This window comes from Loxodonta africana, chromosome 22 (assembly GCF_030014295.1).
Source record: "Loxodonta africana isolate mLoxAfr1 chromosome 22, mLoxAfr1.hap2, whole genome shotgun sequence".
NCBI lineage: Eukaryota > Metazoa > Chordata > Mammalia > Proboscidea > Elephantidae > Loxodonta > Loxodonta africana.
In genome coordinates, this window is record NC_087363.1 from 25,747,370 (window position 1) to 25,765,440 (window position 18,071).

The 18,071-nt window shown below is 40.4% G+C and overlaps 1 protein-coding gene across 7 annotated transcripts in view; it reads left to right on the forward strand.

Annotated features, from left to right (window-relative positions):
- The first annotated feature begins 81 nt into the window (after positions 1-81).
- SETD2 (SET domain containing 2, histone lysine methyltransferase) overlaps positions 82-18,071 on the forward strand; it is a 134,440-nt gene continuing 116,450 nt past the window's right edge. For 3 of the 7 annotated variants that reach the window (XR_010319005.1, XM_064274637.1, XM_064274639.1), the window contains exon 1: positions 82-232. Coding sequence is in view for 5 of the 7 variants with exons in the window: in XM_064274637.1 (XP_064130707.1) it covers positions 162-232 (71 nt within the window). In the remaining 2 variants the exon portion in view is untranslated. The remainder of the gene's footprint in view (positions 233-18,071) is intronic. The other 4 variants (XM_064274634.1, XM_064274638.1, XM_064274636.1 and 1 more) reach the window with 3 other exon arrangements.

Sequence of the window (18,071 nt, forward strand, 5' to 3'; positions counted from 1 at the left end):
GGAGCGAGGGAGGGAGCGAGGGAGCGAGCGAGTTAGCGACGCGGGCAGCCCCTGCCGCCGCCGCCGCCGCCGCGGTCGGACCAGCGGCCTCCTCCCCTCCCCTCCCCCGCGCCGCCCTGCCGCGGGGAGGGGGCTCGCGTCGCCGCCTCCAGCCGCTCCCGATGAAGCAGCTGCCGCCGCAGCCGCCTCCGAAGATGGGGGATTTCTACGACCCCGAGCACCCAACCCCTGAGTAAGTATCAGCTCCGTGGTCTCCCGGTGCCTCCGGGCGCCTTAGCCAGAGCCGAGGGCGCCGTGTCCTGACGGGCGAAGGCGCGGGGCGGCGCGAGGAGTAACAGGCCCGGGGCGGCCTCGCGCGGCCGGCGGGGGAGCAGGCCCGCGCCGTCGCCTCGGGCTGCCTAGCTCCGGGTCGCCGCCGCCCGGCGGTTGGGCCCAGCGTTGGCGCCGCTGCTCGCGTCGCAGCGGCGGTTGGGTCGGGCCGGTGGGGGAGGGGCGGCCACGGCCTCCGTTGCCGCCGCTGCGTTCGCACCGACCCGGGCGTCCCGAGGCTCGGCTACCTCCGCGGTTCGCCCGGGCTCCTCTGCGGGCGAAGGGGCTGTGTCGGAGGAGCTGCCGGCGCCGGGTCCGGCGAGAGGGCGCCGGCGAGGGTAGGCCGCGAATCCCCGGGCTCGGGTGGAAACCCGGCCCGTCGCTCGGGCGCCCAGCGGCGGCAGCTGGTACCGGAAGGGCCTCGCACGCGTCGCCAGGCTCTGGGCCTCGGAGGGGCCCGCGCTCTGCTCTCGGGGTTGATTTTTCTCCGGGGAACTCGATCCCAGCCTCTTAGCGCTCCCAGCTTCAGGTTCTGCACCTTTGGCACTTCGGTTTTGTAATGGTGGCGAGGTTCGTGTGGCCCCGATGTTGAGGTGACACCGGGTTTGTTTTTCCACTCGAAAACGAAAGCCTCCGGTGGAGCATACATTCTCCTCCAGATTAGGGGATTTGCATGCACTTTCAGACACTCTGCTGCCTTGGTAACAGGAACCTTTTACCCTAAATGGATGACTTTCTACCCTTGTGAAGACTTAGTTAGAAACCAAGAATCGTTTTGAGGATTCCCTAAGGAGACAGTGTTCTAGAAAACGGAAAGAATAGTTTTTCCCAGTAGTATTTTTCTAGTCCAGTCATTTCTACATTTCTGTTGAGTGCTGTATCTGCTGCTGTATTGGATACCTCAGAAGCGTCCACTCCGGAGCCTGGAGTTACTTCTTTCCCTACGCCCTCCCAAGACCATTGTTTTAAAAGCCTTTCTTAAACTCTATTTGCTGGTGTTGAAGTCTAGACCTAGGCATATAGGATTCATATCAAACTTAACGGTTGCCAGAGGTTTCAAATGAAAGTGTCATTGGGATTCCAAGAGCTTTGCTCTTTTGACACATTTTAGATATGACTAAATTTTTGAACCCACCCCTTACTTCTTGCCACATCTTTTCACCTTGGTCTAGAAATGTCTGGATCTTACTTGATAGTTCTTAAGTTTGATTGCAACACCAAAGGATTCTGTTGGAGTGTTGATGGTCATCTTTGCACACACAAAAATAATCATTCTGTCTAAAACAAAACCCAGGTATTACTTGCAGTAGTTGATTCAACATGGGCTTATCCTTTCATGGGTTCTTGCCTAAGATAGTTAACATTACCTCAGTTAGATTATTTTGATTTACTGCACAATCAGTTACAAACTCAAAGTTACAGGTTTTAGGTTTGAGACTGGAAAACCTCAACAACAAAAGAAATTCTGTATCATGATTCAATAAACACTGAGTACTTACCTGTACAAAGTAACGCTAGCCCTTGGATGGGCTGAGTGCCTGATATGCAAGTCCTTTTGCCCGTTTGTTCATGAAGTCCAGAAGCTTAAAGTATCACATCCTTACACATCTTGGGGGGCAAACTTAATTTTTCATAGTATATGGGAAAATGAACTCAAAAGTGCATATTTGGTGGACACAAGTAGGGGGAGGAATCAAGAATGTCTTATTGCTTTACACAAGGTCTTGGATTTTTCATTTTTACTGCTTTTCTCCTCTGCTTCGGATTTCTAACAGAGACTAAGGAAGTTCCTATATATATATATATATATATATATATATATTCCTGTATTATTAACTTACAAGGGATATGTAAAGAATTATAAAACATTTTCAGCCATAATACTGTAAAAACTGAAGGGAGTTTTTGTAGATATCCTGAACAATATCAGCTGTTTTACAGATGAGGAAACTGAAGCCTGGAAAAATGAACAGCTAACCCTGTGAGGCCGTATGTAAGCTAAGTTAGTAGTAGAGTTTATACTACTTTGGAGAGAAAGAGGCAGTAGTATAGTTTAGTGTTAAGAACTTGGGTTTCAGAGTCAGACCTGGGTTTGAACACTTGAGCAAATGACTTCATCTCTCTGAGCTTGGGTCTTCTCATCTTTTGAGGTACATAATCATAATGGTAGGTGCCTTCGTAGGACTTTGGGAAAGGTTAAATGAGATAATACATGAAATGTACTTGGCACAGAGGGTGGGACTTGGTAAGTGCTTCTAGCTGGAATCATCAGGGAAAAACTTAAGAGGTAGAATTAAAGTCAAGCATGAAAAGATTAGGTAGGCTTGATAGGGTGATATGGCAGAGGGAAGGCGTGACCAAGTGCCCTTTTTAGACTTTAGGTGGTTTGAAATGGTTCTTAGGCATATGAAGAAATTGAGGCACGTAACAAATTCATTTTGGTTAAAGTAACAGGGGTCCAGGTTTTGTATTTGTCTTATACTCACTCTTTAATCAGACACAGCTGTAGACCTGATTCTTTTTTTCTGTGGCATAGGCAGGGCATTGTGTTTCAGGTGAAAATGACTGTAATCAGCTGAGTCTCTGTGCATTAGGTGCCCACTATCAGACAAGGAGCCCTGATGGTGCAGTGGTTAAAGCGCTCAGTTGTGAACCGAAAAGTCAGCGATTTCAACCTACCACCTGCTCCGCGGTATGAAGATGTGGCAGTCTGCTTCTGTAAAGATTTACAGCCTTGGAAACCCTATGGCGCAGTTCTACACTGTCTTATAGGGTTACTATGAGTTGGAATCTACAGGACGGCAGCGAGTTTGATTTTGGGCATCAGTCAGACCCAGGGCCAGGTGTTGAGGACACTGCCAGTTAGATCCAGTCAGAATCTTAAGGAACTCTCCTAATAAGGGAGACAGGCAAGTACATTATAGCGATAGAGGTCCTGTTTTTTGAACATATGCATGTTTATTGTGTGCCAAACATAGGCACATTAGGGATGATTGGGTATACAAACAAAAACAGTTTGGCCCTTGTGGAGCTTACAGCCTACTGAGGGGTGATAAACAATAATTTGTATAGAATGTTGAAAGGTAAGTGCTATGGAAAACAGAACAGGGTAAGGGGGATACCAAATAACTGGGGGAGGGTTTTCAGTTTAATAAGGTGAGTGGACAGAATGGGCCTCTTTAAGAAGGTGATGTTTACACAAAGTCTTATAGGGGAGGGAGTTATCTGGGGGGAAAATTTCCAAGCAGAGGCGACAGCTAGTAACAAGGCCCTGAGGCAAATGTTGTAAGGAGTAATAGAACATTGGGTCAGAGAAGTAATGATTGGGGCTGGGGGGACAGATTTTGTAGAGCTATTGTAAGGACTGTGCCAGGAGTTTTGAGTAGGGGAGTGACAGAAGTGATCTGCTTTCAGCTTCAGAAGGATCATCCAATTGCAGAGGAGAACAACAGTGGAAACGGAGATGTCTGAGGAGGCTAGTAGTCCAAGAGAGAGGTGCTAGTGACTTGTACCAATGTGGCAACAAAGGAGGTGGTGAGAAATAATTGGGTTCTGGATATATTTTGAAGATCAAAGCAATATGATTTCATGTGGAATGTGAGAGAAGAGTCAAGCATGATTCCAAGGTTTTTGATCTGAGCAGGTGAAAAGATGGAGTTGCCATCAACAAAGATGGGAATGACTGTGGGAAGAACAAGCTGGAGGGTAGATTAGGAGTTTAGTTTTAGATTTAGTAAGTTTTGTGTGCCTGTATGTGTGTATGTTTGTTTTAATTGTGAAAATATACACAATAGAACATTTGTCAATTCAGTTTCTTCGTGTAGAACATTGATTACATCCTTCAAGTTGTGCAACCATTCCTGATATCCTTTTCCAAATCATTCCACCACCATTAACATAAACTCACTATCCCCTAAGCAAAACCTCCCACTACCCCCTTCCTCCCACCACCTGGTGACCACTAATAATCTTTAGTTTCTATGTATATGCTTATTGCATGTAAGTAAGATCATACACTATTTGTCCTGTTGTGACTGACTTATTTCACTCAGCATGTTTTCAAGATTCACCCACGTAGTGTCATGCATCGGGACTTCGTTTCTCTTTATGGCTGACTAGCATCCCATTGTGTGTACATACCACATTTGTTTACCCATTTGTCTGTTGATGGGCATTTCAGTTGTTTTCCACCTTTTGGCTATTGTGAAAAGTCCTGCAATCAACGTTGATGTACAGGTTTCTGTTTGTGTTCCTGTTTTCACTTCTTGGTATATACCTAGCATTGGGATTGCTGGGTCACATGGTAGTTCTGTGTTCAACTTTTTCAGGAACTGGCAAAATTTTATCCACAGCAGCTGTACCGTTTTACATTCCCACTAGCAATGAGTGAGGGTTTCTCCACAACTTCACCAACACCTGTTTTCTGTTTTTTTCATCATTACCATTCATGGGGGTGAGGCAGTATACCATTGTGGTTTTGATTTGCATCTCCTTAATGTCTAATGACAGGTGCTTGTTGACCATTTGAATATCCTCTTTGGTGAAATGTCTTCAAATCTTTTGCCCATTTTTTAAAAAATAATATTTTGTTGAGTTTTTGGTGAAAGTTTACACAACAAGTTAGGTCCCCATGTGAAAATTTCCATACAAATTATTCAGTGACATTAGTTACATTTATCACAGTGTGTCAACATTTTCTTTAATTGTGTTCTGTTTGTTTCCTCTCCCAATGGGTTTAACAGATAGGGTTCTGAATAGTTTCCCTGCCCCCTTATTTTCTCATCTTTGTTTTTGAGAAATTGTTGACCTTTTGGTCTCATACTGATGGTTTTTGAGTAGAGCACTGATCTTAAGGGCAACATCCTTTATTTTGCGTGCCACTGTGCTACTTTGCTAAAAGGTGATCTCGGGATAGGCTCAGTTCTACGTTTAAAGAGTGTCTCAGGGTAATGGTCTCCGGGGATCCTCTGTTCTCTCTCTACTGTTCCAGTTTGTCTGGCCTTTTCTTTTAATAAGAATTTCAGTTCTGTACCATATTTTTCTCCTATCCTATCTGGGACCAACTATTGTGGCCGTGGTCAGAATAGTCAACAGTGGTATCTGCACTCAGCATAATGCCCTTCATCCCTGTTGTGAGATGTTTCGTAGATTCATCGTTGTTCCTTGTTGTTCTGTGGTATCCCATTGTGGCACATTATGTCTTTTAAAAGGTATCAAGCAACTTATGATACAGTCATGTTTTCCTAAGAAATGTCTCAAATTGCGAAGCCACGTTTTCCATAAGATTGTCTATCTAATCTCATCTGTCTGTCACCATGCTTTCCTAGTTTCCTTAGTGGGACTTGGTGCTCCCAGATATTTTCTGCCACTTTTACCGTAGTGACCCACTGATTTAATCTGTTCCCTTTAAAAATTTCAAAAAAAGAAGCATCATGATTTATTCTTTAAAGGATGTTTGTAATATATTTTCTTAACCTTAATGTTACATTTTGTTCCATGAGCGCCTTCAGTTTTTGCATAGAAGCTAGTATAGTCATTTGTTGTTGTGTGGTGTCGATTCCAACTCATAGTGACCCTATAGGACTGAGTAGAACTGCCCCATAGGGTTTCCAAGGAGCAGCTGGTGGATTCAAACTGCTGACCTTTTGGTTAGCAACCAAGCTCTTAACCACTGTGCCACCAGGGCTCTGCATGTAAGTATATACTTATTTTTATTGATATTTGCTGAACCATTTGAGAGTAAGTTGCAGATACGACCTTTCACCCTTAAATATTTCATAGTGTTACCCAAGGACAAGGACATTCTCATAGATAACCATGGTACTGTAATCAAATTCAGGCAATTTAACTTTTATAACAATACTGTTTGTTACCTGATACACAGTTTTAGGTTTTGCCGGTTGTCCGAATACTGTCCTTTTTTTCCAATCTAGGATCATACATTGCATTTAATTACCATATGTCTTGGTTTTCTTTTGTTCCTTAATCTCTAAGGATAACTTTAAATTCAAGTTTTGGAGGTACTTTATTGTTGTCTCTATGTACTAACCATAAATGTGATAGTTTAAGAACAACAAAAAGGTATAGTAATAAGTGTGTTTAAAATTGTTTCTTTTTAAAATTACCAAAATAATAAATGTTCACTGCAGAAGGGTCAGATAATACAGGCGTTCAAAGGAAAAATTTAAAATCCTCCCTTAATGTCTCTTCCTCCTTCACCTTGACAAATCCCACAATGAGAGGTAACCACTGTTAACAGTTTGGTGTGTACTTTTCCAGACCTTTTCCTTTTGTTTTGCTTTAGTTTTTACAATAATAGAGTACAACTACACATATCATTCTGATTTTTGTCTTGTCATCTGCATGTTTATTTGCATATAAGATATAGTCATCCTTTTTAACAGTTGGGCAGTATTCCATAGTGTGGGTATACCATGTTAAGTTGCCTTATTTTTTAAGTTATCTGGCTGTCACAGTTAAGCAGTTTAAAAAGGCCTTAGGACATTTTGGCTCTGTGGAAAGTGTTTCCTTCCAAATGTGTTTCTCTACAGAGTAAGTATATCTGGTTATTCATGGTGGTGTTTTGGGGATTTTGATTAGAGTTTGTTTTGGATCCCATTTTGTTTAGAGTTTATTTCTATTTGTCCTATATAGTGCTGATGTTAATAGATAGCTTTTATTTCTGCCCTGCTTAAATTGGCTACTTGGTTATTTTAATGAAATCATTAAAGTGGTGGTTTCTTGAAAATTGTTTGAAGCTGACCAGCAAGGCTAAGACTGAAAACTTACAAGGTTTGTTGTTTTTCATAATGAGATTTATATTTTGAAGTATACTTTCATGAATTCAAATGAGAGACAATTACCTTGTGTAATCTTTGCATCATATGTCAATAAATGTTGTATTGGAGTCCCTTAACTTGGGAGTAGGAGCCTTGGTGGCACAATGGTTAAGTGCTCAGCTGCTAACCAAAAGGCTGGCAGTCTGAACTCACCCAGTGGCTTCATAGTAGAAAGACCTGGCAATCTGTTCCCATAAAGATTATAGCCTAGGAAACCCCATGCGTCAGTTTTCTGTCACATTGTGTTGCTGTGAGTCGAAAATGGACTCTATGAAACCTAACAACAGCATCTTAGGAATTCATGTATAGTGTGCTTTATGTTTAATTTGGTAGAATGTTTTTTGCTTTGGTCAAGCTAATGGTTACTTCAGTGTCTTTCCAATTGAGCAAAGAAATCAGTCATTGAGGTAGAGGTTTCAGGTTCGTATGCATTTCTACAGATATTTTTTATTTTAGGATGCTTTTTCTGTCAGATACTAACATCTCACAAGTGCAGATATCCTTGGGATGATGGTGGGTGTTGATAGGAGTCTGATTCTGCCGGCAGGCTGTTGAGAAATCTGTTTATTGGGAACTTAACCGAAATAGGTTAAGCTTAAGTTTACCGTGTCCTTTAAAAAAAAAACAACTTGTTGTATAATTATTCAGGAAACCAGTTGTCACATTTATGAAAAGTATAGCGTAGTCTTTTTGGCAGATTAACAGCAGTTTCTGTGAGAAAGTAATATTACTGCTAAACAAGGCCAAAGTTTTTATGGGACACACTGAACAGTGGTGGTTAAATATAAAAAAGAGTATTTCTCCAATTATAATTACCAGGTGCACTGAGTACCTGATGCTGAGACTACGATGAAATACTGGATAGTCATCTTCCTTTGAGTGTTTTTCTTTCTTATTAGAGAGGATATGAAATTGGGAGTAAGAGATGGAGTTTAGCTGGGAAAAGATATTTTTTCAGCTGTTTTTTTTTTATATGCTTGCTGCAAAATTTATTTTAGCTGCATGCTTTTATGAAATGTACCCACTGCTTAAGCATTTTTATTTTCATCAACGTTGCTGTCTTCACATAAACATTTTTAAAGATATGCTTGTATGCATGTGTATTTTTATAAATCTTCAACTTTTAAGATGCTTGGGGTGGTTATTAATACAAAGCATGTAAAATTTCACTGAACTATGGCTGTCTTGGCATTCATCCACTCTTTCACATGATTTAGACTTGTTTGGTTCTGTTGCTAGAACCTAAGGGATTTTGTGATCTCAATGAACTGGAAAAACCAAGAATCATGATGAGTGTTATAAGGACTTATCCTTTTAAATGGAAGAATCCCAGTAACTAGCAGCTAGGGGACATAGTAGGACATGTTAGCAAATGATTGAATTGACCTGATTCTTTATAACTATCATTATCAGCAAAAATCCTTACAACTGGAGGATTTCATTTTACTTGGATCCACAATCAACACCAATGGGAGCAGGAGTCAGGAAATCAAAGGACACATTGCATTGGGCAGATCTGCTGCAAAAGACCTCTTTAAAGTGTTAAAAAGCAAAGATGTCATGTTGAAGACTTAAGATGTGCCTGACCCAAGCCATGGTTTTTTCAGTCGCTTCATATGCATGCAAAAGCTGAATGATGAATAAAGACCAAAGAAGAACTGATGCCTTTGAATTGTGGTGTTGGCAAAGAATGTTGAATATACCGTGGACTGCCAAAAGAACGAACAAACCTGTCTTGGAAGAAGTACAACCAGAATGCTCTTTAGAAGCAAGGATGATCAGACCTTAGAGAAGGACATCACCCTTGGTAAAATAGAGGGTAAGTGAAAAAGAGGAGTATCCTCAGTGAGATGGATTGACACAGTGGCTGCAACAAGGGGCTAAAGCATAGCAACATTTGTGAAGATGGCACAGGACCAGGCAGTAGTGTTCCCGTTCTGTTGTACGTAGGGTCGCTATGAGTCGGAACTGACTTGATGGCACCTAATAACAACAACATCAGTGTTCTAATTTCCTGATACAGTGAATACTCTCTTACTGGTAAGTATCAATAATTGCTGATGTCATAAGACATTCTTAAATAACTATTAGATTAGGACAGAGGGCGGTCAGGGCATTGAGTGGTATGTGTTGGGCTGGCTGATGGCAGTGATTTGGTGCTCAGAGCACTTGTTTCTTCTGGAGGTCCTGGTGGAAACACACTGATGGAAATCAGGGAGCTCATGGTGGTGAGTCTGAGAGAAAACAGGATTTCTGTCTTAGGTAGGATGGCCTGTTGTGTTTTGTGGCAGACTAGCCCCCCCGCCCCCCAGCCTTTTCAGTTGTTTTGTATTTGTGTATTTTCCTGGAAGTTAGCCAGGCAAAAGAGGGACTAGGCAGACAGTAGAGGATGCTCTAGGACCACATTAAGGGACAGTGTGCAGAAGGAAGATTGTTCCTATGCCCATTTAAGCTACATTCATCTGCAGTTGCTGCCAGTACAAATTGCTGAGCAGCTTAAAAGGCTGCCTCCAAACCAAAAAACCAAACCCAGTGCCATCGAGCCTGTTCCGACTCATTGTGACCCTATAGGACGGAGTAGAACTGCGCCATAGAGTTTCCAAGGAGTGCCTGGTGGATTCGAACTGCGGACCCTTTGGTTAGCAGCCGTAGCACTTAACCGCTGCGCCACCAGGGTTTCCTAAAAGGCTGCCTACTGTTTAAAAAAATAAAAAGTTGCCATCGAGTCCACTCGAACTCATGGTGACCCCATGTGTGTCAGGTTAAAATGATCTCCGTAGGGTTTTCAGTTGGCTGATTTTTCTGAAGTAGATCACCCAGCCTTTTTTTTGAGGCACCTGTGGGTGAATTCCAACTTCCAACCTTTTGGTTGTATGGCATTCACCATTTGTACCACCTGTGGACTGTAGGGGGGCCTTATTACCTTCCCTAATTCCTGTGGTTCCCAACTTTTTTTTCACTTAACTCACTCATTTTGACTTACCATGGCTGTGATTTTAAATGGCAGGGGAGCTCATGCCTCTCATTTTACAAGATAAGGGAGGAAAAGGAGATCCAGAGAGGTTCAGGTTATGCTGACTAGCTGTTTCAATGGCAGTACTGGAACTTTTTATTTACCAATTTGTCAAAGACTAACTTTTTAATGATATTAAGGAATAATATTTAAAGTGGCTGACATTCTTAATTCAATTTTTGTATTTTGAGTTACTTGTTTTCTTAGGGGTCTTTAGGATTAATCTTAAGGTGCTTTTAATAGTTTAATTTGGAGGGTGTAGGGGCTTCCCTAGTTGATTCTTTCCTGTCTTTGCAAGTGTATATGCTGGAGGATTAGAGGCTGAACTTCATCTCAGCAAAGGTCAGTGGATATGTGGACCCCCTGGATCTGCCCTTCTTTCTGGCCAGGTACCTTCAGTAGCCTTATTAACTTCATTTGAACTGAGTTTCCAGTAACTTTTAACCCCATGTGAAACTCAAGCTTTAATTCATTGCCATCCCATATATTAAGGGAAACCAGGAGAAGTATGTATGTAGACAGCTTGTCTTTCGTTGGGAGGGGTGATGTTTATTTTATGCCATTCTCATGTCACATATAATGCTGCTTATGCTACTTTTGGAAACTCTTGTGGCGTAGTGGATAAGAACTATGGCTGCTAACCAAAAGGTGGGCAGTTCGAATCCACCAGGCACTCCTTGGAAACTCTATGGGGCAGTTCTACTCTGCCCTATAGAGTCACTATGAGTCGGAATTGACTTGATGGCAATGGGTTTGGTTTTTGTTTGGTGTCCTGCTTTTGGCTTGTTACCACTACATGCAGTGTCCAAGCGATAGGACAGTCCTAGTTCAAGAGTGTTCTTAGTACTTTAATTCGCTGTTCTTGCATAGATGGACAGAGTTCACAAGTAAGAATAATGAATATATTTGTGGAAGTAGAAGATGCCCAAGAGGCATTCTTCCCCATAGCTAGTACCAGAGAAGTCAAAGTTGTGAATTAACAAGAGAGACTATACAATCATTTGTTACTTTTAATTGCCATTGAGTCAGCTCTGATCATGGTGACTTTATGTGTAACAGAACAAAACATTTACCAATCCTGTACCATCTTTGTGATTGTTGGTATGTTTGAGTCCACTGTTGTGGTTGTTATGTCCATCTCACTGAGGGTTTCCCTTGTTTTCACTGACCCTCTACTTTACCAAACAGGATGTCATTTACTAGCAATTGGTCTTTTCTGATTGATGCCTTGTCCAAAGTAAGCCAGCTGAAGTCTTGCCATTCTCTCTTCTGAGGAGCATCCTGGTTATATTTCTTCTAAGACTGATTTGTTGTTTCGCCTAGCAGTCCATGGTATATTCAATATTCTTTGCCAGCACCACACTTCGAATGCATGAATTCTTCCTTTTTCATTGTCCAGCTTTTGCATGCATATGTTGGTGATAGAAAAGACCATGGCTTGGGTCAGATGCACCTTAGACATTAAAGTGATATCTTTGCGTTTTAAAGATTTAAAGAGGTTGTTTACAGCAGATTTGCCCAGTGCAAAAAATAGCAACAACAGCAAAACAAAAACACCATACCCATTGCCATCAAGTCAATTCTGACTCATAGCAACCCTATAGGACAGAGTAGAATTGCCCCATACGGTTTCCAAGGCCGTAATCTTTACAGAAGCAGACTGCCACATCTTTCTGATGCAAAGTGGCTGGTGGATTTGAACCACCAACCTTTCAGTTAGCAGCTGATTAAGCTCTTAACCACTACATGCCACCAGGGATCCATGCCATACCTTTCATTTGTTGACTGCTGCTTCTGTTGTTACGGAAACCCTGGTGGCATAGTGGTTAAGTGGTACGCATTGCTAACCAAAAGGTCAGCAGTTTGAATCCACCATGTGCTCTTTGTTGTTGATAGAAGTAAAGTCATTGACAACTTCAATTTTTGTCTCCATTTATCATGATGATGTTTATCAGTCCAGTTTGAGGGTTTTCATTTTCATCAAGCAAGGTTGTGTTGTTTGCATATTGCAGGTTGTTAATATGTCTTTCTCTAATCCTGATGCTGAGTTGTTTTTCATATAGTCCAGTTTCTCCAATTATTTATTCACCATACATATAGAATAAGCAAGGTAAAAGGATACAACCCCTTTGAAATAAGAAATTTGTATGTAACTTGATCGAATGTCTGTAGATGTTTTTCCTCCTTGAAGAATTAATGGGGAAATAGGCCATTATTAGTTTAACCTAAATTGTTCCAAGTTCAATGTCATTGATTTAAGACCTTAACTTAATGATTCTCTGATCCAGAAATTAACAGTGATTTAAGGTTAATTTCAAAATCTGCGTTCATTTTATGGTAGCGTAGAGATAGAAGGTGTTGAGTTTGGGATGCATTTGCATTGAACCCAGATTATGTTTTGAAATTTCAAGTAAATTCTTGTTAATTTTCTTATCTTTTGTCTTCAATAAAAGAATATTTGAGGCTGGTAACATTGTTCTGCTTTAATGAGGTTTCAGGTTAGTTGTGTTATATTAAGTCTAGTTACTAAAGTAACTTTTTTTTTCTGAGCCCATCAGTGAATAAATACTTTGTAAGAAGCACAATCTAGAACAGGAGTTGGCAAACTATGACCACAGGGCCCCATCCAGCCTTTTGGCTGTTTTTGTACAGCCCATGAGCTAAGAATGATTTTTACATTTTTAAATGGTTGAAAAAAATTGAAATAATATTTTGTGACACAGGAAAGTTATGTGAAATTCAGATTTCTGTGTCTGAATAAAGTATTATTGGGACATAGCCATGCTCATTCATGTCCTTTTGCATAACCAAGGCAGAGTTGAAAGTTGTGAGAGAGATTGCATGGCCTGAAAGCCTAAAACACTTATTATCCAGTTCTTTGTAGAAAAAGTTTGTCAACACCTGCTCCAGAACACTGATGAAAAATGATATATTGAGAGTATGATTTCCAAGACTGCTTATGTGCAGTTTTTAAATGTGTTGAGTTTTCAGGAAAGCAAAATCATCCCAGTTTCATGCTTTTTTGGAGTGGCATAATGAGTATGTTCAAATCTGTTCTATTTTTGTGTTTTGTTATAAACTTTTACAGAAAGTGCCTTAAGCTTTCAGGTAGCTTGTTTTAGTCTATTATCAGTCAGGGTCCAGTTAGGAAAATAGAAATTGGTTAAATGGGTTTTGGAGAACTGAGAAAACAAAAAGGGGACACTGAGGTAAGAGAGATAGAAATGTAGGAAGTAGTTACCCACCCTGGGGAGAAAAAAGGAAGAAGATGTGGTTACTAGCATTTAGAAGTTTGAAGTAGGGCTCCTTAGAGCTAGGACATTTGAGGTGGGGGTGTTGGGCCAACTGGTGCTGGTCTTTCTGAGGGTTGCAGTGAAACTGAGTCTAGGATTGTGGGGAAAAGGTAGAAACCAGAACTGATTGTTCTTGCCAGAGTGAAGTATGTTGGTGGATCACTACACATAGGAACTGTGACCAATGGGGAAGAGCAAGTTCGTTCTTTCTCTTTTATCCTTCCTCTAACACCTGCTACTGGTGCCAGAGGAGAAATATAGTTTGCAAGGTCCTAATCAGATCTTCACATACAAGTGTGTAGAAAAGGGTGCATTAGGAGCTGAAAGAAAGTAGTTTAATAAACGACACTTGGTCCAAACATAGAAAAATTTCTTAAAGCTCCAGATAAGAAATAATTTTATCATTTTTTCAGGAATTTGGACGGTTAAAAACATAATCCTTTTTATGAAAGATTTTTGGATGAATATTGACCCCATTAAGTTATTTGATACCACTTATTCATCTCTGAACTTTGTGAGGTAAAATAAGCTTCTGGAGGCTACCGTGGCCTGTTGGGTACCATGGGTAGAAGACTGAGGAGTGAAGAACAGCATTTTATTAGGCAGCAGTAAAACTGAAACACAAAAATTGGCAACTATTTATGTTTACTTCAATTGGTAGTGCATGCAGTTTGGGCTGCTAGGTGGGTTCGAACCTGCTAATCTAAAGATTGGCAGTTCGAACTCACCCAGTGGCACCAAAAAAGAAAGGCCTGACGATCTGCTTCTGTGAAGATGACAGCCAAGAAGACCCTGTGGAGCACTTCTACTCATGAGTTGGGACTGACTGTACAGCAACGGGTTTGGTTTTTGGTTTACTACCTCATAAGAGAAAAATAAAATTCACGATCAATTACTTAAGAGGTCAAGGGTTCCAAATAGTATAAAAACTAATTTGTGTATGTTCTAATTTAGTGCTTCTCAAACTGTCTGTAGTGAAGAACTATACTTTTTTTTTCTTAATTTTAAATCTGTTGCAGACTGATGCTTTCGTAACATATGGTAAAAATTAATTACAGGTAACCCCCAACTTAGGATGGGTTCTGTTCCAGCGACTCCATTATAAGCTGGTTCTGATGTAAGTCAGATACTTTTTTTTTTTTTTTAAGTTTTTATTATTACTGGCTTTTATTTTCAGTATCCTTATAAATCTGATGTTAGTTGTCTTTGGGGTTTGGAAGCATTACATAACTTTACAGGTATGGTGACGTCAGCAAATTACACGCTACAACATTGTATATAGTACGTTATTTCTAATGATAAGTTATACCAAAAAAAAAAAAAAAGGGAGCCTGGAAGTGCGGTTTGTCATAACTGGAATACGTCTTAAGTCAGAGACTACCTGTATGAGAAAACATGAAGTGAAAAATTCACACATCTAAAACATAAGCCCGCTGATGAACAGTTATGTATATTGATTGTGGTGGCAGTTACATGAATCAATACATAAGGTAAAATTGTATAGAACTCGACACATGCAAATAAATACGAAAAATGGTGAATGAGATCCGTAGTTGACGGTGACGTCAGGTTCCTAGTTTTGATATTGTACCACAGCGATAAAAGATTTCACCATTGGGGCGTAGCTGAGTGAAGGGTACGTGGACTCTGTGCTATTTTTGCAACTTCTTGTGAATCTATAATTTTTTCAAAATAAAAAGATTAAAAAAATATGAACTCTGATCACTGGTCAAGATCAAATCGCTATTAAAAAAACCACAACCAAGCTCATTGCTGTCAAATCAATTGTGACTCAAGGCGACCCAGGTGTTACAGAGTAGTAACAGCTTCATGGGGTTTTCTTGGCCATAGATCACCAGGCCTTTCTTTTGCAGTGGCGCTGGGTGAGTTCAGACTGCCAACCTTTACATTAATAGCTGAGAGCAAACAGTTGGTGCCACTCAGGGACCTCTTCAGATAAAAGTTCCTGAACTCTTAGTCTCAATTTCTGTACTGTGGATAAGTAACAAACTGTTATCAGATTGTCACTGGCCTGTAGACCATACTTGAGTCTTAACTGCCTTTTCTTATTCCCTCTGTGGCTACTCCATATCTTTGTCACTGTCCTCAGTGTCTTTCACCTACCTCCACTTATCTGTTCGTAATTCATTCAAAATTATTTGCTGTATGCCCAGTTGATGCCAAGACACTGGGGATGTGCAAGGTGAGCAAGGCCTTTGCTATTGTGGAGCTTATTTTCTAATAGTGAAGCAGATATATAATTAAGATGTATAGAGCACTAGCTATGTGCCAAGGAGCCCTGGTGGTGCAGTGGTTAAAGTGGTCAGCTGCAAACCAAAAGGTCGAAGGTCGGTGGTTTGAACACACCAGGTGCTGTGAGGGAGAAAGATGTGGCAATCTGTTTTCATAAGATTTACGGCCTTGGAAACCCTATGGCGCAGTTCTGCTCTGCACATGGTTGCAATGAGTCTGAATTGACTCGATGACAACTAACAAGTTATGGTGTTTACATATTGCCAGCTTTCATTTTCAGTGTTCTCACCAGTGTAGATGCAGGCATGAAAACCAGCTACCTAGTTTGACCCTTGTTAATTCCAAGTCATAGTCCTTTTTCACTTTACTCTTTGTTTCTCTGAGGTATACAAATGCCTTGTCAGCTTTTAAAAGTTCTTTTTCATAGAGTATCAGATTTGGCTTCCTCTAGTGAGCTATTGGGAACCCTGGTGGCACAGTGGTTAAGAGCTCAGCTGCTAACCAAAAGGTTGGCAGTTTGAACCCACCACCTGCTCCTTGGAAATCTGATGGGGCAGTTCTACTCTGTCCTGTAGGGTCGTTATGTGTTGGAATCGACTCTACCACAATGGGTCAGTAAGCTATTGATGGTACTTCTCTCTGTGATTAAGTGGCTAAGAACTTGACTGCTGGGCCTGTGGGCCAACTATATTTTCCTATATCCTAGTATAATATAATGTAACATTTTAAATATAAAACAAACAAGCAAACCATGGGATGGCAGTTCTGATAAAAATCTGTTTTATAGGTCAGCTAACTTTATATGAATATAATTACAGAAACTAAAAAGATCGGTAGGCCATATATCAATACTTGCAGCTTTGGGTTCCTTTTAGGTAAAATCTTCTTATCTGAAATTTGGTGTCTGAAAGTAGAAATTGGAATTGGGTTTCTAATCTGCAAAACAATGTATAAAATTTTGATTTTCTGTTTACCATAAAAACTCAAAAGAATATTTTTAGTAAATGAAAAATTAGCACTGTAGTACCTTGTTCTGAAAGATTGGTAAATGGGTGAAAAATGGATTTAAATACTCAGAATTTGAATATTTTTCTTCTTCCTGAACATAAAATAGTTTTATATTTCTGCTTTCTTTTTTTTTTTTTTTTTTAAGTTTCTCACTTTGAGTCTTTTGAAATTAAATGACCCTAAATAGAGCTGCGTGTTGATGGTATTTGGCAAATGTTAATTTGTAGAAAATACTTTCCATCATAGCATAATATTTACTGTGTTGACATATTTGTAATTAAAATTTTTGTGTGTGTTTTATTCTTGGAGCATGAAATTCTTATAACCATGAAAATAAAGTCTAAATCGGATGAGTGACTCCTGGTGATTACTTCTGCCTGGGTCAAGGGATTAATGCTCAGCCACAGCCAGGGGAATGGGCCCTGGTTTTGGGGAGGCCTGGGTATTTGAATGGCATCAGGGATACATACAGTTGCTGGGCATATTTCCTGACCACCGCCCTGCTTGCTGCCTGTGCACACACAGTCTGTCCTCATGCTTTATACTTGTTGTGAATTTGTTACCCTCTTTCATACTGCAGTTGAACAGCCTTCTTAAAATTATTATTTTTAAAGATTTCAAGCATTCACAGAAGTTGAGACAATAGTATAATAAATACTGTCTTCCCCCTTCCATCCCATGTAGTCATCCAGCCTCAATAATTATTAACTGTTTGGCGATTTAGTTTTATCTTTCCCCCTTTTCTTGTTGTTGTTGGATTATTTTAAAACTTTTTAGACATTCAGTCATTTCATTCTTAAATACTGCAGTTATACCTCCAAGTGCTGAAGACTTTAAGAATGTAATTGCAATACCGTTATGACACCTAATGTGATTAACAGTATATTCTTAATGCTTTTTAGTACCCAGTTGCTGTTCTTTTTTTTTTTTTATAGTTAGAATCCAAATGAGCATTTGATTACCAGATCTCAAATCTCTGTTCATCTATAATAGTCCCCTCATACTATTGAGATTCTTTTTGGGGAGTAGTATAAATCAAGCTTAGCTAGGTAGGAAAATGGGAATGATGTCACCGAAGTATTTACTGAGTACATCCCATGTTCTGAGTAGTGTTTTTGGTACTTAAATGTAGCTGTGAACAAAATGGACCAAATCTGTAACCTAAAGAAGCTTTTTTTCTATTGGGAGACAGTCCTCACGTTGATAAATGTTAAGAATAAAATAAGGTACTGTAAGATAGAATGATGGGGAATCTCAGAGGAGGCCGTATTTGAGGTGTCATATGATTGTTGAGAAGGAGCCCTGGTGGTGCAACGGTTAAACCCTCGGCCGCTAACTGGAAGTTTAGCAGTTGGA